The sequence below is a fragment of the Anoplopoma fimbria genome, chromosome 16 (assembly GCF_027596085.1).
Source record: "Anoplopoma fimbria isolate UVic2021 breed Golden Eagle Sablefish chromosome 16, Afim_UVic_2022, whole genome shotgun sequence".
In the NCBI taxonomy this organism is placed as follows: domain Eukaryota; kingdom Metazoa; phylum Chordata; class Actinopteri; order Perciformes; family Anoplopomatidae; genus Anoplopoma; species Anoplopoma fimbria.
In genome coordinates this window covers 5,421,775-5,448,019 of record NC_072464.1, presented here as the reverse complement: position 1 = coordinate 5,448,019, position 26,245 = coordinate 5,421,775, and the positions used below count along the sequence as shown (strand labels likewise).

Genomic DNA, 26,245 nt, shown 5'->3' with positions numbered 1-26,245 from the left:
TTTTTTTTGAGCGTCATATGATACGGGTCATGTGATCTGTCCTTGTCATCACTGCAGTTCATAATGGCGGCGGCGGCTACGTCTGTTTTCCACAGAGTACGGACTGGTTCTAAAATCGGTGCCCAGTATGACCAAGACGGCCACCTTATTCAGGTGAACTAGCATTTGAATCACGTTTTCAGCGAAGTAACGCGAGCTTTTACTGTATGAACTGCCTATGTTAACAAATACATGGTTCACTTTAGAGCTAATATGGTGGGGGTTGATGGTCATAAACGGTAGCTTATAACGTGTGAATTTGAATGTAATTTAACCGTTTAAACGTCTCAATAGTAAAGTTAAACATTACATTACATTTACATTACAGTCATTTAGCAGACGCTTTTATCCAAAGCGACTTACAGGAAGTGTATTCAACATAGGTATTCAAGAGAACTACTAGTCACCAGAAGTCATAAGTGCATCTCCTTTCTTAAACAAGCATCTCAAAGCATAAACCAGAGCAAAAGTATAGTGCAGAGGCAAGTTACTACGAAAACAATAATTGCAACAGACTAATCCGAATATAGTAAGTGCTACAAACTACTACGAATAGGATAAGTGCAGTAAACAAATACAAATTCAATAAGTGCAGCGAACTGATACGAGTGCAATAAGTGCTACGAGGAAGGCTCAGGGTAGTACTTCTTGAAGAGGTGAGTTTTCAGCCTGCGCCTAAACTCAAGAGTCTCATGAAAATAATTGTCAATCATGATGGCCGAGGGAAACATCCCAGAGTGAAACATCCCCACCGCACCGTTTTGGCTCTTTGCTCAAGACACTGAAGTTTTTAGCCACCCGAGTTACCAAACTGACCCTGTGTGTTTGTCTCCCAGGTGGAAACCCGAGAGGATGAAGAGCAAAGCGTCAAGCTGGCGGAGATCCTTGAGCTCCTGCTGGCAGCTGGATACTTCAGAGCACGGATTAAAGGATTATCACCTTTTGATAAGGTACACATTACATTACATTACATTACAGTCATTTAGCAGACGCTTTTACCCAAAGCGACTTACAATCAGTAGTATATTACATATCATTCACCCATTCACACACTGATGACAGGCTACCATGCAAGGTGCCACCATCAGACTCTAACTAACATTCATGCAACATCCAGTCCACACCTTCGGGAGCAATTTGGGGTTAAGTGTCTTGCCCAAGGACACATCGACTGCTGAAGCCGGGTATCGAACCACCGACCCTCTGATTGGAGAACTACCTTGCTCTCCACTACACCACAGCCACAACCCAGAGAAAGTAATGTAGAGGGTGTATGTGCCATATCATTGGAAAACTCCCTAATTCATGCGTAAAGGGGTCATTACTAGATACTTTTGCTTGTCCAGGTGATTAAGAATCACGTTTTGCTCAACTGTGAATACTGATGAATCAATGAGCCCAGAAAGCTTCACACAGTCAAGAGAGTGCCTCTGATTTATCCCAACAGTAATCCTCCGCACTTACTCAGCTTGTTTCCTCCTTGTCTCCTCTTCAGGTGGTAGGTGGTATGACCTGGTGCATCACCACGTGTAACTTTGACATAGATGTGGATCTACTTTTCCAAGAAAACTCAACCATTGGCCAGAAAATGTAGGTGCTTTCTTTTACGAATGGCTTATTGCTACACTGACATTTTGAGCTCTCCCAGATAAACACTGACAGGTTGTAGTAGAGAAGTGTGGTGAAGTCTTTGGTCATCAATCCAGAACAGAGGTGGCGTGATCATGTCCAGTGATGGGTGATTTTAAAACTTCAGCAACCAATGAAAGGCTGACTTCAAACATTCTCAAATTGTCAGAAAATTGGAACCAAGGTCTTAAACTGACTCGAGCTACAACCCATGTCTGCTAACCGACTAATGTGTTTAGGGGTTTGTAGCCACTCTAGACATCCGACGTACATGACAACCAAAGCTGGGTATATATATCCAGCTGTGCAGGGGTCAAATGATTTAGCAGCTAGACATCTTTTTCTTCTTTTTGGATGTCAAAGATAATTTATCAGGCTTCTGTATGTTTATCCGTACGATATTTTCCTATGAGATGTAATGGAGTAAGAGTACATAGTAGCAGGAAATTCAAATACTAGATTACATGTTCTTCAAAATTGTAGCCTACTTAAGTACAGTACTTTGTAAAGTAAGTGTGTTTAGCTACATTCCACTTAAATTGTCGCTGAACATCTTTAATGGTTTAAACGACCGTTGGATTTATGCTGTTTACCTTTTTGGTTACCTTCTCCCATACTTTGATGTCAGTGTTTCATCTGCAATTTTTTTTTTTTTCTGTGAAGTGTCTGTTTTCACCCATAATGCATTACGCGACAGGCTATGTAAGTCAGTGTTACATCATTCACTCATTCTTTTTACAACCTTGAATTTATTTTCATAGTCTTCGCAATAAATCCTTTTTTTTTTTTTTTAAGTATGATGTAATTAGAGTCATGCAGAGAAAATATTTATCCAGTGATGAGTGCTGCTTTCTCTTTGCAGAGCTCTGACGGAGAAAATAGTCTCTGTGTTACCGAAGATGAAGTGTCCTCATCGCCTCGAACCCCATCAAATCCAAGGGCTGGATTTTATCCACATTTTTCCTGTGATACAGGTGAGAGAGTTCATCCTAAACTAAGAAAGAGACTCTTCATATATTAATATTCAGCATCAAATGGCCATTTGCCTAGAGCATTTTGTAAAAGTATTAATGATAAAGTCAAAGTTATTTACTTTTGTGGTTCCTGTTTGTGATTTGTCTTCAAAGTAGTTTTTCCTCCATCAGACAACGGTATCCTATTTGTTTGTCTGGCTTATATAGAGTGTTAGTCTGTCATTTAATTGTCAAGTGGACACTCCATCTCATATATGAGATGTGCCGATCACACAGTCTGAGAACGCATACATCTCGGACACGTAATAGGTCAGAACAGTAATGTAGAAAACGTAACAAAAGGTACCAATAATTTGATTTGTAGTGCAAATACTATGATGGCCAGGTTCAATATGTGTGCGTCAAGCACAAAAGCGAAATTATTTCAAACTTATTGTGCATCGTTCTATGGTTCTGTGTTCTGAGACTCGATTCCTCCCATATACAGCGTATTTATGTAACATGGCGTAAATTGGCACGACGCATTTGGCGTGTCCCCAACACCACACCATTGCAATCTGTTACCCAGTCTTATGTCAGCATCTAATAGTGAATGTCAATTGTCATCTCGCTTCTCTATGTTCCTATGCACTGTGCATAATAGCGATAATGCCTTAGTTTGCCTATGTTCTGATGGATTGATGTATAGTCAGACGTCTGTTGCTATTAACCAACGATTTCTCATGTACAAAACTAATGTAAATATGTTGACGTATAACAGCCGTGTTTTGCGTCGCCAAATATGTATTGATACCGTTGCTAATTGTATGGATGTTGCTATTTGTACACAAGAGCTATGTGATGTTCGGGAGGGTCTGAGAGAATGTGAGTTTGAGGGGACTGACATCAAGACCATGATCAGTCTCCTAGCGAGCATGTGATTATGTTTGTTTCTTCCAACTGTACAATATATGTGCGAATAAATTATATATATATATATATATATATTATATATGTGTATTTGCTCACAACAAATTAATTTTAATGCACATAAATGTAAACAAAATCCACAAATTAAAATAAATAAGATTCACATATGTATTACTGTTGCACACACAAATATTAATAAACATGATAAAAATTAATTAATACATGTATTTAAAAGAATTAAATTTTTTTTGGATGTTGTAACATTTATTTAAACTGTTCAACCAGCATTTACAAACTGCTTGTCATGTGTGAACTTTACTGCATTTTTTGAGACTCCTTTGACATTTTTGACAACTGGGGATTATCTGGAGCCATCAGATGTACACATAGAGTTAGCTTATGCTAACGTTAGCTAGTGTTTTTTGCTAGGTGAAATTTGTAACTTTGAAGCAAGCGATACAGTGCTGTTACCATCAACTTTGACTGATACCAAAACGAAAATTGTAGACAGAGTATGCCAGAATCATTCAGCAGACAAAAAAAATATCACCTCGCAAACCAATATATATGTCTGAGCCATTACCAGGTTCCCACCCTTTGCTAATTTTATGTGTATACCCGTGTGGGGCATTAACCCTGACTCCCCTTGATGCACAAATGCCCTGTTTTCAACAAGGAATTATCTGTAGCCAATCAGATGTCTCTGATTGGCTACAGACATCTGATTGGCTACAGATAATTCCTTGTTGAAAACAGGGCATTTGTGCATCAAGGGGAGTCAGGGGTGTCTCAAAACGCCCACAAAGAAATGCAGTGAAGTTCACACATGACAAGCAGTTTGTAAATGCAGGTTCAACAGCTTGTATAGAAATGTAAAGACATGAAAATATGTTTTTGATGAAAACTTTTTTTTCTTCCTTTTTAAATACATACATTTGTGGATTTCTATTTTATTTATTTATGACAGGAAATAATTGTGGGAACATCAAAAATATATTTATGAATCCTATTGTCGATTTTGTGTGTTGTCTCCTGCCAGTGGCTGGTGAAGCGAGCCATAGAGACCAGGGAAGAGATGGGCGACTATGTGAGAGCCTACTCCATTTCCCAGTTCCAGAAGAGCCACAGCCTTCCAGAGGTAACTACACAGAGCCACAACTTGTTGTAGTGTGTTAGTGGCGTGACGTACAGATGATAGACAATTTAGAGATTTTTATCATCATCATTCCTTACTTTTAGCCACGTTTATCTTCTCCTTGTGGAAATGAGCTGAAATATCAGGAGGTAAAATACAGCAGAAAAAAGAGTAAAAAAACAGATTTGCAGAAATGCATTAACCCTAACGGTCATTTAACAGTATTTTGCAGGTGTGTGTGGTAGTAATTTCCAACCTTGCTTAGTGGTTTAACATGCAAACCAAGACCTTATTAGGCTATTACATAAATAGTGTCCTCTAAATAAGAGCTGGTGTTGTGCTGTGAAACCATGTGGTCTAGGATAAAGAGTTCCTCCAGAGGAAAGACAAGGCTGTGAGGACAGTTCTGGATGTATTGGTGAGTTGCTGCACTATCAGGCATCACATACACTGAATTAATTATGTAACTACTTGAATGACAAAGTAAAATATGACGCAGAAATAATTAAGATTACTTTTTATACTGCATGTATTAAAAATAACAATAAAAATACAAGCCATTGCCTTTACTCTGTTTGTTTTTATAGTGTATATTATATTTATAGAACACTGTTGTGTTTTACAGGAAGTGTACAAACCCCAGAGGAAGTACAGGAGGCAGAGGGATGCAGGGGAGCTGCTGGATGAGGAGTCCAGGGTTCACTCCACTCTGCTTGAATATGGCAGGTAAGATTTAACATCAGAGGGGTTTGTGTGTGGGTGGGTGTTTGCTTTGTCACTTTCTCTGTAATTCTTTTTTTTTTTTTGCCCAAGTGGTTTTAAAGTAGCAATCCTTAAGAGTTCAGTTCTGGTGGATTAAGCATTAACAACGAAAGTGAAAATAGTTGGTTACCTCACCAGTTACATGCTTTTAATGTGAAACTGCAGCAGCAGGAAATGTCGGGTTTGCATTAGCATTAATTTGAAGCAGCATTTTGCCTTGGACGTTGCCAAAGACACCTAGCTGTAATACTGCAAATATATGAATATGGCAATACTTAAATCAGTAGGTCATAGGCTCAATCACCATTGTGTTACCTTATAGGGCGACAGGTGACTTTCTAGACATTTATTAAATAAAAACCTTTGAGAAGGCATTGCTGCTATTTATTTGCATTTCCATGTATCCTGAAAGTAAACACAATCCACTAATTAAGCTTTTGACAAAACACTATATTTGCAACAACCAGATAAACATCTAGTATTTCATCACCATAATACACTTTCAAGTGATGTCACAGCATGCTACCAACCTCACATACACCAAAATATATGTCATATAAATTGATAATGAAAATGACTGTTAGTTGCAGCCCTATAAAATAAGAATTTAGCATGAAACACAAAGATTTGCTTAAAGTTGAAGTTTTATGAGAAACACAGTTCTACAACGTGTCACATATTTCTTTTTCTTCCCATAAGCAAACATTCTCTCTGTGCCTGCATTGTTGACCTTTTACATGAACCCCAATCCTGGTCTGTTGTAGTCAATAATCGACACATCTCATGTCATTGTTTTTTTCCAATCATCCATCCCCACCGTTGTATTAGAATGTCCCATTTCCTCCTGTAAGTACTGCTTGAATGAGTGAAGCTTTCTTTTCCTGCAAGCTTCTACTCACAGCACTGTGTTCTCCAGTTGAACGTGTCAGTCAGAGTGCAAGCAGTTCTCACATAGTGTGTTTTAGACATGATGTATGCTGTTTTGATGTACCTTTGTATGATTTATTTATTTAATGACACAGTCTTGTCCTTTTTGCTCATGCTGGATTACTGCCAATTGATATGTTGTTGATGTAGTAGTATTAGTAGTGTGGCATGGTGTGTTTTGGTGTACCGACGCTGGTCCTTTTTAGAGTTTCACACCTTTCTTTTCTCTCTCTAGGCGTTATGGATTCAGCAAACAGTCCAAACAAGACGAGGTAGGCGGGTCAATGATTTGTCTTTTACAAGGGAACAGTTGATTTTTGCTTGGAGAGTTTTGCAAGGACCATTTCATTTCCCCTTTATCTCTTACAGTAAGATGCACTGCTGTATGCTAATTCCTCTGTCCACTCTGCTGACCGTCCTCCTACTTCCTCACCACTAGCCCAACCTGCCCCACCATTGTTATTGGTGTTTCAGTAGTGAGGCATGTCAGGAGGAGATTAGCGGACTAGCCCAACCTGCCCCACCATTGTTATTGGTGTTTCAGTAGTGAGGCATGTCAGGAGGAGATTAGCGGAGACTGTTTCCCAGGCAATAAGGTGGCTGACATCCTGGACAAGATCCCCAGCTTTTTAGTGAAACTCCCCTGCACTGGCGATCATCATGTAGCTTGTAATGACCATTCCAACCAGACTTCTGAAATAAACAAATAAAAAAACCGAGATTTAAATAGACACCTTCCCTTGCTTAACTGTGCCAAGCATATTTTTTTTTTCACTGGTCCTATTCCTGGCTTTGCCGAGATAGGATAACCCTAACCCCAGAAATGCATGTGTATATAACCACGATTCATGGAAACCTGCAAGGCGAGAAAGCACAAGGACTCCGGTGAAGAAGCAAAGTCAGTAATGTGCATAAATAGGACATGAATACATAAAGATGGAGAGAGAGAAGAGGAGAGGAGCTCAGTGTATCCTAGGTAGTCCCCCTGCAGTCTAGGCCTATAGCAGCATATCTAGGGGCTGGACCAAGCCAGCCCTAACTATAAACCTGAGCCAGCCCTAACTATAAGCGCTATCAAAAAGGAAGGTCTTAGGCCTACTCTTAAAAGTGGTGAGTGTGTCTGCCCCCGGACTGAAACTAGAAGCTGGTTCCACAGAACACGAGCTTGAGCGCAGCTCTCTAGTTGGGAAATATGGAACTATAAGTTCCTTAAGATAAGACGGTGCCTGACCAATTAGAGCTTTGTAGGTGAGGAGAATGGATTTTATATTCTATTCTTGATTTAACAGGGAGCCAGTGCAGAGAAGCTAATACCGGTGTAATATGATCCCTTTTCTTAGTTTTTGTTAGAACACGTGCTGCAGCATTCTGGATCAACTGTAGAGATTTAAGAGACTTATTAGAGCAGCCTGATAATAACGAATTGCAGTAATCTAGTCTAGAGGTGACAAATGCATGAACTAGTTTTTCTGCATCGCTTTGAGACAGGATTTGCCTGATTTTCTAAATGTTACGTAAGTGAAAAAAGGCCATCCTTGAAATTTGATTTATATAGGAGTTAAGGGACAGATCCTGATCAAAGATAACTCTGAGGTTCTTTACGGTAGCGCTGGATGCCAGGGCTATGCCATCTAGAGAAACTATATCGTTAGATAATTGATTTCTAGTAGAATAACTTCAGTTTTGTCTGAGTTTAACATCAAGAAGTTGCAGGTCCTTAAGACATGCTTGAAGTTTAGAGAACTAGTTGGTTTCCTCTGGCTTAATCGATAGATATAATTGGGTCATCATCTGCATAACAATGAAAGTTTATTGAGTATTTTCTGATAATATTCCCTAAAGGAAGCATATATAAGTTGATTAAAATTGGTCCAAGAACAGACCCTTGTGGAACTCCGTGACTGACTTTGGTTTTCATCGAGGTTTCATTGTTTACATATACAAACTGAGATCGGTCTGATAAATACTACTTAAACCAGCTAAGTGTGGTTCCTTTAATGCCAATTAGATGCTCCAGTCTCTGTAATAAGATTTGATGGTCAATGGGGTTGAACGCAACACTTAAATCTAACAACATAAGTACAGAGACAAGTCCTTTGTCTGATGCAATTAGAAGTGCTGTCTCTGTGCTATGATTCACTCTAAATCCTGACTGAAAATCCTCAAATAAACTATTGTTATGCAGAAAGTAACACAGCTGATTTGCTACTGCTTTCTCAAGGATCTTAGAGAGGAACGGAAGGTTAGATATAGGTCTATAGTTAGCCAACACCTCTGGATCAAGAGTGGGTTTCTTAAGAAGAGGTTTAATTACAGCTAGTTTGAAGGCCTGTGGTACATGGCCCGTTAGTAAAGACAGATTGATCATTTCTAATAAAGAATTGCTAACTAAAGGCAAAACTTCCATAAGCAGCCTAGTTGGAATCGGGTCTAAGAGACAGGTGGAAGGTTTAGACTTAGAAATAGTTAGTCAATTGTTGAAGGTCAATGGGAGAAAAGCCATCTAAATATACGTATATCAGTTTCTCCAGCTGTTTCTAAGGTTACTGTATTTGAGGATCGATTTATTAAAAAAGAAAAACTGAAATCACATGGTCATAAGTATGACCCTTTAGAAGCTTTTACTGGTTGAGGGCAGGAGATTATTAATTTTGTCTCTAATAGTTAGAATCTTATCATTAAAGAAGTTCATGAAGTCACTACTACTGAGGTTTATAGGAATACACGGCTCAACAGAGCTGTGACTCTCTGTCAGCCTGGCTACAGTGCTGAAGAGAACCCTGGGGTTGTTCTTATTTTTCTCTATTAATGTTGAATCATAGGCTGCTCTAGCATTACGGAGTGCCTTCTTATATATTTTAAGACTCTCCAGACTAAACAAGATTCTTCCACATTGGTGGAACGCCATATCCTTTCAAGTTTTTGCGATATTTGCGGGTTTGAGGATTATACCATGGAGCAAACCTCCTTTCTTTTATTATTTTTTAGAGGAGCTATAGAGTCTAGTGTCATTCACAGTGAGCATGCAGCACTATCGACAAGATGTTAAATCTGGGACGGACTAAAGTTAGCGTAGGAGTCCTCTGTTATATTGAGCAATGGTAATGAATTAAACACTGATGGAATCGCTTCTTTAAATTTAGCTACAGCATTATCAGATAGACATCTAGTGTAGAAACTTTTGCCTAATGGCGTAAACTCTGGTAGTAAAAATTCAGAGGTTATTAGGTTATGGTTCGATAAAAGATGGTTCTGTGGAAAGACAACTACATTTTCTATTTTAATGCCATATACCAGAGTCACTTTTACCTGATTCTTGGCCTCCATACATGGCTCCAGTCTGCATGTTCAGTGCACAGCATGGTTTCTACTGACAATTTAATCCACTTTTGGAATTGCTCGTCCTTTTATCCATATGATGCTATCCACCCTAGCAAACTGGGTGCAAATTCCTTGACTAACAACATGTTTTTTATGTAGTGTTTAACGCCCATGTAGAGTGACTATTCCCTACTACATGTCCACTCAACCAAACAAGCTCGGTCAGTTCTGGTCCCCAAGTGCAAGCCGACTTCTTCCCAGCACTTCTGCCATCATCCCATTCAATCATAGACTCACTAGCTCCCCCTTGAGCTCAGGTGCTCTCAAATACCATCATTTCAATTATTAGTCTTAGATCACAGAATACAACAAACTTTTGAAGACAGAATCTCAGAAATCCCATAAATATTTCCAGTGAACCTCGCCAAACCAGTTATTTCCGTAACTAACATGACTTTACTTAATGAATATCACTCACCACAAAGTCATGTACAATCTATGATTTGTTCTCTGAAAAGCAATTGGACCTGTAGAGACATGGCTCAGCCCTGATGGTGCTGTCCTAGTTGAAACCTGCTCATCCAACTACAGGTGTTAAGCTGAATTAGACAGAATCAAAAATCTGTTGTACTTCTTGTACATGTTCCATTCAGTTCCATTATGGTTCAAGCTTTAAAACAGTCAAAATTAAATTTGCTCCTTTTCTAATAACATAGTTGCCTCCATTAATTCATGATGACTCACCTCATAGCAGCCCTTCAACTTTGACATGTTTTACCAGTATTTTGCACACTGACCTCCATGAGAATGTAGCTCAAACATTCTCCTCAACTTGCCCTCTTGATCTTATCCCTAGATATTTTCTCAAGAATGTGTAAGACAGCTTGTCTCCTCTATCCTCAAAATAATTAACACCTTACTAGAAGCAGGTATCTTTCCTACCTGCCTTTAAGACCGTGGGAGTGAAGGCTTTATTAAAGAAGCCAATCAAGATGAAATTTAAATCATAATATATCTTACCTACCCTTTGTAAGCAAAGGTTAAAGAAAGCAGTTTTAACCAACTTGATACTTTCTCAATGAGAACAGTATTTTGAAGAGTGTCAATCTGAGTTTTAATCCAAAATGGTACAGCACAGGCCTTAGTCAAAATAAGAACCACGTGCCACTGACTTAAAGTGTCAATCCTTATCCTTTTTAGATCTAAACTCAGCATTTTACGCTATCTACTCTTCTGTGTTAAATAATCTTAGTTAGATTAAATTAGTTGTTCACAGTGCTTTAAACTGTTTTAGATCCTACATAACTGGTAGAACAGTTTATCCCGTACTTATTGTCCTTATATACAGTCAGGGCCATAAGTATTTGGACTGTGAATACTCTTTACACAACTCCAATGGATTTGAAATTAAGCTTTCATTATGTGTGTGAAGTGTAGACTTTTTGCTTTAATTAAATGGATACAACAAACATGTCACATTAACCATTAAGGAATTACAGTCATTTTACACAGTCACTCACATTTTCAGAGGCTCAAAAGGAATTGGACAAACTGACATAATTGTGAATATTACATTTTTTTTTAATACTTGAGATTATTATACTATTATAGATATTTAATAATAGTACAGATAAATGTCAGATCCCAGTGACCTTTTTGGTAGTCTAAATAGAAAGTAGTTTAACATATTGCTCAGCATCCGTCAGGAAATCAACAAAATAAGGTTTTTATGGTATGTATCAAATACCGATTATCGTAGAATATATCTACTTTTCTTAGGTTTTTGAAGAAACTAAACAACGCCTTTTTAATTTTAAGCCTTTAGAGGTATAATCAATGAGATTTTTTCTGAATATTCATTACAGAAAAAGCAGATTTGCTTATGTCTTTTCTAAATTCTCCTTTTCGTGAGCGCTAGGGTAATATTTCAGAACAATTTTGAAGGACACCTCCTTAAACTCAAAGCCCACTCCTCATCTCTTCGAAATCTCTGAACAAAACTATATAGTGGAGTGCTCCTTAACTCAGGAAACTGCTTAAGTAGAAGTTATATATTTTATGTCTGCACCAGCCTTTTTGCTCCTTCTCTTCATCTTCTGCGTCCTGTCTCCCTCCTCTAGGTGGATGAGAGGAAGGCTGCGCTGGCCAGTGGCTCTCAGGCAGCGCCCACAGGGATGGCAGAGCTGTCAGAGGAAGACCACATGCAGGCAGTGGAGGAAGTGAGCAATTTAAACATTACAAGAGTGCATTATACATAGAAGGCAAAAATACACCTATTATAAATAAAGGTAGCGTCAAAAAGAGAAGAGACCACATACAAGTAGGGGAATTACAATTTGATTTCATTATGAATTTATTGTATTAAAATTAAGGGTCTGTCTTCTTACCTTGCAAAACATAAATGTGATATACATTAAAGAAACTACGCTGGAGACAATTTCCGAATATTTTCTAAATCAGAATTTATAAGGTTAATAATGTGTTAATAGTTATTAATAATCATAGGAATAAGTAGTGACTTATCATGATGCTCAGGAGGTAGAGCGGGTCATCCTTTAATCACTATGTTGGCAGTTCGATCCCCGGCTTCTTCTCTACACATGTCAAAGTGTTCCTGAGCATGACAGAGAACTGAACACGGAAGTTGCTCCCCGGGAGCTTCATAGCAGCCCACTGCTCCTAATGCTTAGTAAGGGTTACATGCATAGGTCATATGTATTATATGTACCTGTATGTACAGCGGGTAAAATAAGTATTGATAATAAAATGGAATGACACAGGGAAAAAGTATTGAACACATGAAGAAAGGGAGGTGCAAAAAGGCATGGAAAGCCAAGACACCAGCTGAAATCTATCAGTAATTAGAAAGCAATCCTGCCCCTTGTCAGTGCAAATTAATATCAGCTGGTTCAGTCCCAACTGATGGCCTATAAAAAGGTGTCTCATTACCAAGGTGTCACACAAGAAACATCTCATGATGGGTAAAAGCAAAGAGCTCTCTCAAGACCTTCGCAACCTTATTGTTGCAAAACACACTGATGGCATTGGTTACAGAAGGATTTCTAAACTTCTGAATGTTCCAGTGAGCACTGTTGGGGCCATAATCCGGAAGTGGAAAGAACATCATTTCACCATAAACCGGCCACGACCAGGTGCTCCTCGCAAGATTTCTGACAGAGGAGTGAAAAGAATTATCAGAAGAGTTGTCCAAGAGCCAAGGACCACTTGTGGAGAGCTTCAGAAAGACCTGGAATTAGCAGGTACAATTGTTTCAAAGAAAACAATAAGTGATGCACTCAACCGCCGTGGCCTGTATGCACGCTCACCACGCAAGACTCCATTGCTGAAGAAAAAGCATGTTGAAGCTCGTTTAAAGTTTGCTGCACAACATTTAGACAAGCCTGTGAAATACTGGGAGAATATAGTCTGGTCAGATGAGACCAAAATTGAACTCTTTGGATGCCATAATACACACCATGTTTGGAGGTCAAATGGCACTGCACATCACCCCAAAAACACCATACCAACAGTGAAGTTTGGAGGTGGGAACATCATGGTGTGGGGCTGTTTTTCAGCATACGGCACTGGCAAACTTCATATAATTGAAGGAAGGATGAATGGAAAAATGTACCGAGACATTCTTGATTAAAAATCTGCTGCCATCTACCAGGATGATGAAGATGAAACGAGGGTGGACATTTCAGCAAGACAATGATCCCAAACACACAGCCAAGGAAACTCTCAATTGGTTTCAGAGAAAGAAAATAAAGCTGCTAGAATGGCCCAGCCAATCACCTGACTTGAATCCAATAGAAAATCTATGGAAAGAACTAAAGATCAGAGTTCATAGAAGAGGCCCACGGAACCTTCAAGATTTGAAGACTGTTTGTGTGGAAGAATGGGCCAAAATCACACCTGAGCAATGCATGCGACTAGTTTCTCCATACAGGAGGCGTCTTGAAGCTGTCATTACCAACAAAGGCTTTTGTACGAAGTATTAAATACATTTCAGTAAGCGTGTTCAATACTTTTTCCCTGTGTCATTCCATTGTATTACACATAACTTAATTTCTGAACTTATTTGTTTGGTTTTCTTTGTATGTATGGATTACTTGGGTTGTTACCAACATCTGGTGAAAATTTCATGTCAATAGCACCTTTAGAAATATATTTACTGAGAAAAATGGTGACGTGTTCAATACTTATTTTACCCGCTGTATATGATGATTGAAATAAAGTTTAAGGTTTTTCTTTATTACTTATTAAAAAACTTCATGTGTGACTCTACAAATGACTAAGTCTCCTGTGAGATAATTCATACTAGAAACTGTCCTAAGATAGTTTTTTTTTTGTTTAGTGTGTGTGTCTCATGTATTTATGTTGTAACTTATTTTCTACTATTTCATCCCTCAGTGAACCACCTCGAATCACTGTTATATGAGATTATACTATTACACTTGACCTTGAACTTCCTGCCCTAAATGTGATGTAACTGTGGTTGTTTTTGCTCTTAGATGCGAATCAAAACCCTGATGACCAGCATGGCTGCCATGGCAAATAATGAGGTAGGCAAAAGCCTGTTTTTCTTTTCATCTTTGGACTGTTTAGAATTGAATCACCACATAACTCCCCTGCTTATCTGGGCTCAAACTTCTCAAAGCTAATGTTACCTACAATAATGTTAATAAATCTGAGCTCACTTTTTGTGATATTTTTAGTGATCTGGTAATCTCTCTGTACCACTGCATTCACTGTAAACGAACAACAAATGTCTAAAACATTCATGTGAATTGTAGAATTCATTCTGTTTTTGATTTAAACTTTTTTTCTCTTATATCCTTGTGCAGGGGAAGCTGACTGTTTTTGATTTAAACTTTTTTTCTCTTATATCCTTGTGCAGGGGAAGCTGACGGCGAGTGCAGTGGGTCAGATAGTGGGGCTGCAGTCTGAGGAGATCAAACAGATTGTCTCTGAGTATGCGGACAAGGTGAGCAATAATCAGTGCTAATGATGAGGGACCGTATTATAACCCTTGTTATAAGCGGATCCCCCTTTTTCCAGCATCTGTTTTGGGGATATGACTTCACATGTCTATTGTTTATTGAATATGTCTTCGGTTCACCAAACACAAGAAACAACAACATAAAAAGCAAAAAGGCAGTTAGTGTTAAATGAATAGACAGGTCATATGACACGTACAGACAGCTCATGTCAGTTTCGAAGATACAGCACTTTCAAACTAGGGAATGTTTCCCTGAGAGGAGAAGTCCTAGTTGCTTAGCTTTTATCCCGGCTAATCTTCTCTTCCTGGGACTGTCACACCAATTTCGATGGCGTTTGATTTGGCAGTTCTAGCTGAGTGGTTGGATGATTTTGTGGATGATGATCGTGTCAAGATCTGCTGCACTTAATCCATTCTTCGTACTTTCTTTTACGATGTGGATGAGGCTATTTTTGTCTTAAATGTAGCAAAGGGAGCCAGCCACCAACAAATCTGCAAGTGTGCCAATGCCATAAAAAAATAGAAAATGAAGTTAGTCCTGTCACAAGTTTTAACATGCATGTGGGAAATGGTTATTTGACCAAAATGAGATTATAATTTAGAAATGTATGTGGCGTTTGTATGTGTGGAAGCATGGTACACATGCCTGCATGTATGCACAAAGTAAGTGGTCGATTTGATGGGATGACAGGTGCCTGATGGGGGTATGTGTATAATATTATCTTTATGGATGTAAACAGGTGGAAAATGTGTAGCTTATGCATGTATGTACTGTGTTTTTGCGGTATACATTAAGAAGAAGGGAGATGCACATGTCATTTTTCTTTTCCTTGCTCTGTTGATGTATATGGAAGGAGTTGTAGACTGTGATGGATACCTTTGTCATCTCTGACTTGTAGGTCTGTCTTTGTATTCCTGGAAGAGGACCACAATGTTAAAGTTATCCTTAAACTTTATTGTGTTAACCTCGACATTTCTTAATGAATATGTATTTGTGTATCATTTTATCTATATATCCATTTTGACGCGACAGACAGTAGAGATTTACTGTCTTGCTCGAGGACACTTGGCAGAATGTATGCTCATAATAGAGTTCCTCCTTTTGAAGCAGAACTGGGGCCTTCTGCATTTTAAGATGCTGCTTTGTATTAACTAAATATTAATTCAACCTCTGTGTTTTTCAAGAATCAAACTATCATATTAAAATCTAGGTTTTAATGATCCTATTGAAACGAAGAATTTAGATGCTCAGATCTCAGCTAAACTGAACACTTAAATTCACAATGAAAAGACTTAAGTCGGTGCAACAGGTTGAGCGAAACATGGAGAGGAATAAATGTGTATTGGTTACTATTCCAGACATTTGAAGATGCATTTACAAAACACACCCACTTAAGCAGCTTGTGGTTGCCCAGCACTTGAATAAAAACCTTTTATGCTACTGTGGTTTTCTGTTAGCATTTTCTTGTTGCAAATGACTGTACTGCATCTCCCATATGTCCCTGCAGCAGTCGGGGCTGTCGTCAGAGGAGCGTTCAGAGCGCTATGGCCCGCTGCAGCAGCACCGCAGGGCAGTGGCCTCCCTCAACAAACAGATCCAACAGAAGACTAAAGAACTGGAGGAGGTCAGCAGTCCACTGTGATTCAACGTATACTCCACGCACACCAAGCTATATTCTCCAATGTGTCAAACACGTCATTAACACCAGAGCCAATAGGATCACAAAGTTTAATATCTACAATACAGAATTTGTTTTTGCATCGCAGAAACCAACATATACAATTTTTGGATACTTCATACAGGATCTACATGAGAAGAACATGAGGCAGAGGACCTCTTATTGAGTAGACAACACATGCAGTACCTCTATATTATATTATCTATTAGCTGGTAGGACACCTTTACAATGAAGTGTCAAACCTATTATTAACAAGTAATTATGTTTTTTTTTACAGCTACAAACCAAGTATGCAGAGGTGAAAACAGGCTGCGATGATGCCAAGATAAATCTTGTTGAGGTAAGAAGAGAATACCTTCAGTCAGCTGGAAAGTTGCTTGTTTGTTAGCATGCTAGTATTATAATGGCAGGCACGTGGAACAATTGATAACTCAGTGTGAAAGAATGACAGTGGAATTTTATCATATTAATATGAATAATTATTTTGAAGCACAAACAGAATTAAAGGTTGCTGAATTATAATTTATTATGGATCTTGATTTCTCTTTTTTTGAGATGGGCCTGGCTGCTGTCAGCATTTCATTTTTTTGTATACTTCGTGGTGCCGCACCAGTTGCAGCCTGTTAGAGCAGCTCCTGCTCACAATTTAGCTTTTTCACTCCAATTTCTTTAATATTTGTGCATTTCTTTGACCTTTTTTAATTTTTTTCTTAACAACTATTTCACTTTGTTTGTACTATCGACACTAGATAAATCAGGTTTGCTTTGGCCTACATACTTTTATTTTTTTTGCATTTTTCACCACCGTGTCCGGGGATCCAGCACGCAGCCATGGTCCTGATGGACTACACTCATTGTTGTAAATAAGATATCCAAATGAATCAATTATTTTAAATTTAATGCAGCCAGCTCGTTTTTTTCAGAACAGTGAACAGACATTTTAACTGGTACTACATAGTAGAATCAGAAGCTGTTAAATATAGAAGTCATGAAGATCAGGAAACATTTTATAAGAAGAACACTGGCAAACCCTATTGTCAAATAGTTGCCTCCATTTGTGCTTCCTCCCAGGCTACAGAGCACTCCATAAAACTGGAGAAAGAGCTGAAGTGTTTGGATGAGATGGAGGAGCAGGCTGACAGCAGGTAAGTGCTAGAAAGTAATTATCTCTAACTTCTTTGTGTCATTTAGTCATCATGACATGGATAAATCTGGTTGATTAGAATTTCTATTTGAGTGAAAACAGTGGAATTGTGCTTGGGAGTTTGTGTCCTTAAATCCAATCTGGAGCTCTACACTAAAATATGAGCAATGTTGTTTGAAGAAAGGGTGCAGTCAATTTCTATATGAATATACGAATGGGTTCTAAGTTAAAATGGATGAAAGAAAACCTTTTTTATCTTACACACTTCCCAGTTATAATGCAAAATAGTGGCTCTTGTACAGGAGTTTATTGCCAGTGATGATGACACATATGACTATAATGGCTGTTTGAAAATAAGTTAGAAAACTGAGACTATAACTAATGTTAGGATTTGGTTAAAATGTAACCCAGTTAGCTTAGCAAAACAATTTATTAAATAGTATGGCAATCAAGTCACACAGTATATTCTATATATTGTTATTCTATATTATATTATATTCTACCACTCCAAGAGTGCTGTGCCCTGAATTACCCAATGACATTATAAACGGTCTAGCTTGTGCCAGACGGCACTCCAGAGATAAACTGTAATATAGAACTTTTACAGGAATGTAGCCACGGAGACCCAATTTCTAATTCTGCAAATAGCGCAATATTCTCAGCAGTGGGCCATAGGCCCAGCCACCTTTTGTGTTACCTTCTCTAGCCACAGATAGTGACCTAACATGCATTCTTTTTAATGACAATCTCCAAGATCTCTCCAACTATTCTGTTTCACAAGTTTGGAACTAAGGCTTTTATTGACCTCTTGTGGCACCTGGGAGGAATGGTTACAAAGGAGGAGCCGTAAGCCCCTTCAGACATAGAATACATCACCTGTTTGAGTGTTTCTGCATTACTTTTCAAACAAATGTATGCCATCAAGGCTATAATGAATGCCATTATTAGTGTTAGGGATGCTTTTACACAAAAAGATATGGGTGATTTTTCAGACATGTGCCTAAAATGCCATCAGATCAGAATAAAGGGGGGCGCATGTCTGAAGGGTCGGTAGACAGAAAAAGCATGAATTTGGTGTCAGTGATATCACCCATATGTTAACAAAGGGATATAACAAATATGTTTGTTGCTTTGAAGTCATATGGGGCGACTGTGTGTTGATGGTCCTTGGGCAAGACACCCGTGGACACCAGTGGTGTATGAATGGTTAGATAATCCTGATGGGAAGGTGGCACATTGCATCGTGGTCAGTGTATGAATTGGTTTGAATTGGTGAACGACAGGGTTCACAGCACTTTTGAGTGTTGGGAAGAATAGAAAAGCGCTATACAATTATAACTACAGAAAGATGGAGATCAATGGAATGTGATAATTGTCTATAATGATAAATATATTTTAGCCTTAAAATCTTTACTGATAAATTTATAGACTATTCTCATGACTACCAGGCCACGAAGTGGCTGGACTCTCAATCTACCCCTTCCCTTATAAAAAAAGTCTCTAATCCCAAACAGCACCTACCGACGCCCTCAGCCCTAACCTTGCCCGCCTAAAGTGTTTGACTTGTTCAAGAATAAGATGGGTTAAAACTCTCCTTTACAGTACGATTCAATACAATCAAACTGCTCCTGTGCACAAAGCTAATGTTCTTCCCACTTTATTGGACATGGTTATGTTTGAAAGTTTGTTACATAAATAAAAGTTTAAAAGCCCAATCAAGAAATATATATAGAGTACAGAGAGCAAAAGTTCTTTAAGCAGAAAATGTTGCCTGTTACCGTTAAGACTATGATAAAGCAGATCTTTGGGATCATTATTACTTTGGCAATAGCCAAATATAAGACAGGACTTTATCTGAAGTGAAACTTATGAGCGTGTATAGGATTGCAACCAATGATTTACAATAAGATTCATTTGCTATTTACTTTCTCTTTAAGATTTGACTTCTTCGATCCGAAGTCTTTAGGCTGCATGTTAGCCTAGCCATAGTCCAAAATTGTATTATGAGTATACCAACATTGTTAAAGTGATTTAATAAGCATTAAATCCGAAACATTCTAAAATGTACTGTAATTTGCTAGTCTACTTGCCTATGTGGATCATCACGCTTTGATATAGTTCGGAATTCAGCATTGTGCTGTATTCTGCCTAAAGGGAGGATGTGTTTCTGATAATCACAGAGAGATTAAGAACATTGGAATGTGATAATCATGATGATAAATCATTTTTTACCTTTAAACTTTAACTGATAGATTTGTCACAGATATTATTATTTATTAATATCTTATTAATGTATTATCAAACCAATGTATTAAACTGTTAATACATTTGTTTTGCATTGATTCTAATCTTTATTTTATAATCATACAAAAGTAATCTTGGGTTACAGACTCACCAAATAGGTTGTGCCTTTATAATTAATTGTGTAAGCTTGAGGTTTACCAAATCTCTAAAATTTTAAATGTTCAAGTTTAGAAATAATATCTATAAGCTTAAACCCTAAACAGAATTTCCTTTAGAATAGAACAATTATTAAATTCCCTCACAATTTTCCCTTGTGCTTTTGAAACTTTCAACTGCTGAACAATGCATTAATCTTTTGAACCAAATTCAATTGGTATACATCAAACAAATTGAATTGATCAACTTAAATCAATGATTGCATTGACTGAGTCTGTAACATGTAATCCTTTTCATTTATACATGGTTCATCGTTATTCAATGTACTCGTTTATTCATCATATTCTTTATTCATTACATTCATTTGGTTCCTTTGATCACTCATTCATTTATTTTCTGTTGAGTAGTTATTCCAATAAATATATGTAATTTATTTGATCTGTGTGTATGAAATAATGGGTAACTGTACACCATGTCAAGATCTCTGTAGAAACCTTAAGATTGAAATTGATTTATATCCGTTTTTGAAGTTGTCCCTTGGTAGGTGTCCTAAATTTGATCTTGTTTTATTAGTTAAACTACTTGTGTCTGATAGCTTAAGTATAGTATTATCGCTCCCATTCATCTTGCATTCCAATTCATGGGTTTATGATGTATCATTTTTAATTATCTATAGTCAATACATAATCTGATATTATTTGAAGCATAATTATTAAATTTGCTTCCAGCAATAACGCTACACAACAAATCGAAATTGAAGTAAAGACTTGTTATGAGGCGAAAGTGTTCTGCCTTCTGAGACATTCACCATCTTGCTCATGGACACGCTGTTGCTGGGGATGAAACCAATAATCTTTGATTGATGGGGCAGTCCATCTAATAGTGTTCTGTTCTATTGAACAGCTTGCTGGAGCAGCTGGGGGCTCTAGTGACGACAAATGAGAACCTGAAGCAGCAGGAGCAGGAGTTCCGCACACACTGTAGAGTGAGAACAACAACACACACATGCTGAAAACAAGCTGGAAGTGAGGTTCTAAATCCTTGCTACTAACTTTCCCTTGAATGTGTGTCCAGGAAGAGATGGCCCGTCTGCAGCAGAACATTGAGGAGCTGAAGATGGTATCGGGACAGGATACAGAGGAGGAGAAGGTACTTATCCAGTTAGAATTGCATTCTATATTCACTGTCCAACACATCTTGTATTTCAGCATTTGTCTTCAAAGATTCATAAAGACTATGATAAGCTTTTCATCTGCCTGTTTGTATTAACTGCACTCTTCTCTTTCCTCTCTTTTTCTTTTCAAAGGAGAGGAACCAGCTGATAGACAAACAGTACAACACAGACAGAGAGAAACTACAGAAGATCCGTCTGCTCATGGTAACTTCTTCACATAACATAACACAAGATTAGATTGAACTGGAGTTATCTCTGTGGGTAATTAGGTCAGAGCAGCAGATAAACTACAAACTACAGACAACAATGAGACTAAATGAGAGAGCTGAAAAGATTCCAATAAATAAACAGCACATCGATTGTGTCTTTTACTGGTTTGTATGTCCATGTGCAGATCAGCCTTTCAGTTTTCTCCTCAATATCAGATGTTAAGAGTATTTTCATTGTATTATTGCCTTTTTTGGGGGGGTACTCTACTCAATAGCTCATAGCTCAGACAAAGGAACTGTCCACTGAAACCAAAATAAGGATTTTATTTTAGTGTTGGACTCAGTGGTGGAAAATAATTCAGTCAACATTGTACTGAAGTAATGCTCCTTTCTTAGTATCATTTTATGCCACTCATGCTTCTACTCCGCTACATTTCAGAGAAAAGTAGTATTAATTCCATTAATATCAGAGCTGTTGTTACTTTGCAGATTCAAGTTTTATAAACAAACCATATAATCATCTTGTAAAATATGGGGCATTGTTATAGGTTAACACCCATCAGTAAAAAAATAAAATAAAATTAGACTATCCTATTTTGTAAATACATCTACACAAATACATTTGGAATTTCAAACGCTTTCCTCTTTGAGCTAAATCACTGAGGCCCTTCCCTTATCTGTTCAGGCTCGGAGGAACCGTGAGATTGCCATCCTGCAGAGGAAGATCGACGAGGTGCCAAGCCGGGCTGAGCTGACCCAGTATCAGAAGAGATTCATCGAACTCTACAGTCAGGGTAGGCTCCTTCTCGATAGCTGGTTTGTGATAAACATCTTTAAAAGCAGAAACAATAATATGAAATCGTCTTGTGCTTTTCAGTTTCTGCAACGCATAAAGAGACCAAGCAGTTCTTCACACTGTATAACACGTTAGACGACAAGAAGGTTTATCTGGAGAAGGAGGTGAGTCACCGCAGCAGCACATTGTTGGCAACACAGGAAATGATTGCCAGTATAATGGCAGGTTCAGGTCAAAATTGGCCTTGAATTTAGATTTGTCTGGGATTTTTTTTTAGCAACTCTGTCCAGTAGCTGACAAAAAAAGTAAAAAATATTAATGAGAACAAAATGTGCTTTCATTTCTGTAGGTGACTCTGCTGAATTCCATTCACGACAACTTCCACCAGTAAGTATAACTACATGTATTTTTAATATGCAACACTGATATTCCGTTGATGGAATAATGTAGCAAAGACTCAGTCAGTGTATGTTCAGTGAATGAGTTCCTACCTGCTGTCATGTTGTCCAGGGCCATGTCGTCTTCAGCAGCCAAGGAGCAGTTCCTCAGACAGATGGAGGGAATAGTGGAGGGAATCAAACAGAGTCGCATCAAGGTAGAACTCTCTTAAAGGTTTTCATATATGACATTTGTTGGTTGCTGTTTGTAACGCACATTCAAAGTTGGCCACTCCCCCTTAGCTCAACAAGCAAGCGAGCAAGGGAGAGAGAATGAGCAGCAATGGTCGAGTTTGCTTTCGAGTGAATGAAGTGAGAACAAAGCAGTGAATCAAAGGTTATGTTCCAAAAGCACCAAATACAGTCACCCACACCTCCACACAAGTGCTGTCTGCTGTGTGTGGTTTAGAGGTGCTCTTGATCTAACTTACACACTCATTCAGCAGAAGAGACTGAGAGCAGCAGGTGGAACACTGGAGAACATGCACCTACAGTCACCCAGAGATGAAGCAACTTCTTCTCATTCGCCAAATATGGCAACTTTTTAATCTGGCAGAGCTAAACTGGGCCCCGTGCCAATGGATGTAATCCTCGTGCCTTCAGACACAGAGGGGCGCGACAACGCGGTGGTATTTGACAACCTGAACGGCATGCACACCCTGTGCGTGGTTATTAGCTGGGGGTTAAGCTTAGTTTATACTAGCAGAAAATAACTCTGTTACGGCAAGTGGTCACGGCTCTTGGTCGTGCGTCTCGTTTTTTAACTAGGCATGCACTGAACGTGCGATCAGAGCTACAGTGCCACATGGCAGCAGAAACAAGATTTACACGAAGGGCCCAAAGGCTCTTTGTTGACGCTCAGAAACATCCCGGACACAGCACAATTAGAAGAAAACAGAAAATACAGGTACACACTTCCGGTGACTCATTAGTGATGACTAATATCATACAGAGTCAAATGAGGAGATCAGGGAACATGGTGACATTGCTGAACAGAACGTACCAAGAGAATCAGTCGAAGAGACAAGTGTTGCAGCATAATAAAGCAAGATAATCCAGAGACCAAATTCTAACATTCTTTCCACCATTTCAACACAAGATGTTGAGCATTTGTGTAATCCTTGCGTCCTGCTCATCTGCTATTCCAGATGGAGAAGAAGAAGCAGGAAAACAAAATGAGGAGAGATCAGCTGAACGACGAGTACCTGGAGCTGCTCGACAAGCAGAGGCTTTACTTTAAAACTGTCAAGGACTTTAAAGAGGTGAGGAAACAATCAAGTCTCAGCTTGTGCTTATTGGTTAAATTTTAAGGCTAAAAGATGTTAAGTTCAATACATTTTAAGCATGAAAGTAGTCATTTAGATTCCCAATATTGTATTGTTTTTTTTATGTTTATTCAAATGATGGCTATTTGGAAATGTTGCAGCTATGTTTTTAGAGCTGTGAGGACCTGCAGGCTGTGTGAAAGCAGCCGGTCAGCGTACAAAAAGCACGTCAACAGTGTGCCAGAAGGGGATAGACACAGGTCCTCACTGCATGTTATACCAACAATTTTGGCAATAGCAAGCCAGCAATCTACTAGCTAACAGACAGACAGGTTGGTTTTATATGCTCTCTAGATAAACTAATATATATAAATGTCAGCTCTCTGCAGACCTTTGTCTACCCTTCTGTCAGTGAGAATCATTACAAAAACACTGTTTACGTGCTTTTTTGTTAGCCGACTCAAACCGGCAGGTGTACTGATGTACTTTTTGTAGTTCCTCAAAGAAGCGCTACCTACACAAAGAGACACCACAAAGTCCTCACAAGTGGTTTGAGGCCATTTCACATGACGTCCTCTCAGTCACCGATGGCTAATGGACGTTTACCGTAAAAACAGGTCGCCACATTGTAGCTGCTGAATGCTCCTATCTAGCATTTATTGGTTACAATGCTACTAGTGCAAAACCCGAAGTGCGTTCTAACTGGAAGTGAAGAAAATGGGCAAAGCATTGTATTGGTCAAGTAACCATAGAATTTATTGGTGAGTGGATATCACATTATTTAAAAAGTGAATGACCCCTTCATTAAAGGTGCTCATTCAGAGCATATCTATTGCCTCCACATATCTCTAAACAAAGGGACGGCTGGGGTGGGGATCTATAATTCCACAATGACGTTGCATGTCGGGTAACAGAAGTTCGGGGCACGCTCACATGCACTAACATGCACTAAAAGGGTTCTGACTTGGTCGCGCCATCACATGATTTGATCGCACACTTTTTATGGTACAGCATAATATTAATCACTGGTGAAAGTAACTAAGTACATTTACTCAAGTACTCTACTTAAGTACAATTTTGATGCAGCATTCTACTCCACTACATTTGAGATGGAAATATTGGACTTTAACTTCACTTCATGTATTTATAAGGAGTATATGAAATACAAGGTATTGTTAGACAGTAAATTAAACCAACAGTAAGAAAAATAAATTGGCTCTATTGCAGCCAGCTACAATATTTAAACCACTATGCGGATGTCCAATCAGTGCTTATGGAAAATGTAGTCAAATGAAGAGATACGTTCCCCTGTATTTGCTATATTGATCAAGAAAGCTGCGTCAAGTCGTGTATTTGTATAGCTACTGTATTGTAATTATGGCAGTGAATTCTTGTGGACACTATTTGTGTGTACTGAATGATTATGTTTTGTTGTTGTTGAGCACACTGAAAAAACTTCCAAATCAATAAAATGTGGTTGATATGGAAATAACTTATCCAATACGTATCTGTTGACCTGAGATATGTGACCGATGCTGATCTAAGAGTAATGATGGTTCTTTTTTCTCTTTTTTTTGTCACCAGGAGTGTCGGAAGAACGAGATGCTGCTGTCCAAATTAAGAGCGAAAGGAGCCTCTTAAACCCGTCACAACAGTTTGATGTCTAATGAAATATGTAATCTTTATGAGCTACATTGAACCCAGACTAACGTATTGAGGTTTTTCTTTTTGTAACATTCTGTTTTGTTGTTCCTTTTTATGGCTGATTTGGTTTGTTAACACTTCTAACTTGATGGCTAAACCCCTGTGACAGGAGTACTGGACATGACATTTACACTGTGCTAAATCCAGCTGACTGAAAAACACAAATACCTTAATTGGTCAAGTCCAAAGAAGCTTTTAAGTGTTTCACATGTTTTTGCCGCAATGATCCCAATTACTAACCACTTGCTTAGCATCTCATCAGCTGATTCCTCTTAAAAAAAGTGTTGAATTTCTAAATGAACAATTCGTAGAAGCCCTGTAACAATCCTATAAATAAATGTTTTGCTTTGGGACTGTACAAACTGGTAGCTAAAATGTCAAATCTAATTATAACTGGACTTACATTTACTTAACACCTTTATAGCTGAACTAGACAGCTGCGTTAGCTGAACACAATCTACCCACCTCTTCTTGTTGATCATGCAGTGGGGCCGCAACAGAGAGGAGTGCTTGACCCTGTTGTGTTGCTGTTATATGAAAGGATTATTAGGAAAGTCCTTTATATTGCATATGTGGTGTGTGAAGTTTCCTGTTGCGACTTTAAACATCACTCTGTATGTAAAGTTCTTTGCAATGACGCTGTTCTTATGTGCTTGTGAAGTTTGAATTCACCTCATGTTTTTGATTTGCCTCACCATCCAATGACCATGTACAACCAGTATTTAATAAATAAACTAAT

The 26,245-nt window shown here is 38.4% G+C and overlaps 1 protein-coding gene across 1 annotated transcript; it reads left to right on the top strand.

Moving 5' to 3' along the window:
• Window positions 1–48: 48 nt before the first annotated feature.
• ccdc93 (coiled-coil domain containing 93) lies at window positions 49–26,245 on the top strand (the record flags this gene model as incomplete). Its single annotated transcript, XM_054615755.1, has 23 exons — window positions 49–153; window positions 876–989; window positions 1,535–1,629; window positions 2,531–2,642; window positions 4,591–4,689; window positions 5,048–5,104; window positions 5,312–5,412; window positions 6,611–6,647; window positions 11,817–11,915; window positions 14,211–14,261; window positions 14,597–14,683; window positions 16,207–16,323; window positions 16,655–16,717; window positions 17,449–17,522; window positions 20,825–20,906; window positions 20,996–21,070; window positions 21,228–21,299; window positions 21,990–22,098; window positions 22,182–22,264; window positions 22,450–22,487; window positions 22,611–22,695; window positions 23,686–23,799; window positions 25,387–26,245. Coding segments are annotated over 23 exons (1,926 nt in total), but the record flags the coding sequence as incomplete, so codon positions are not given.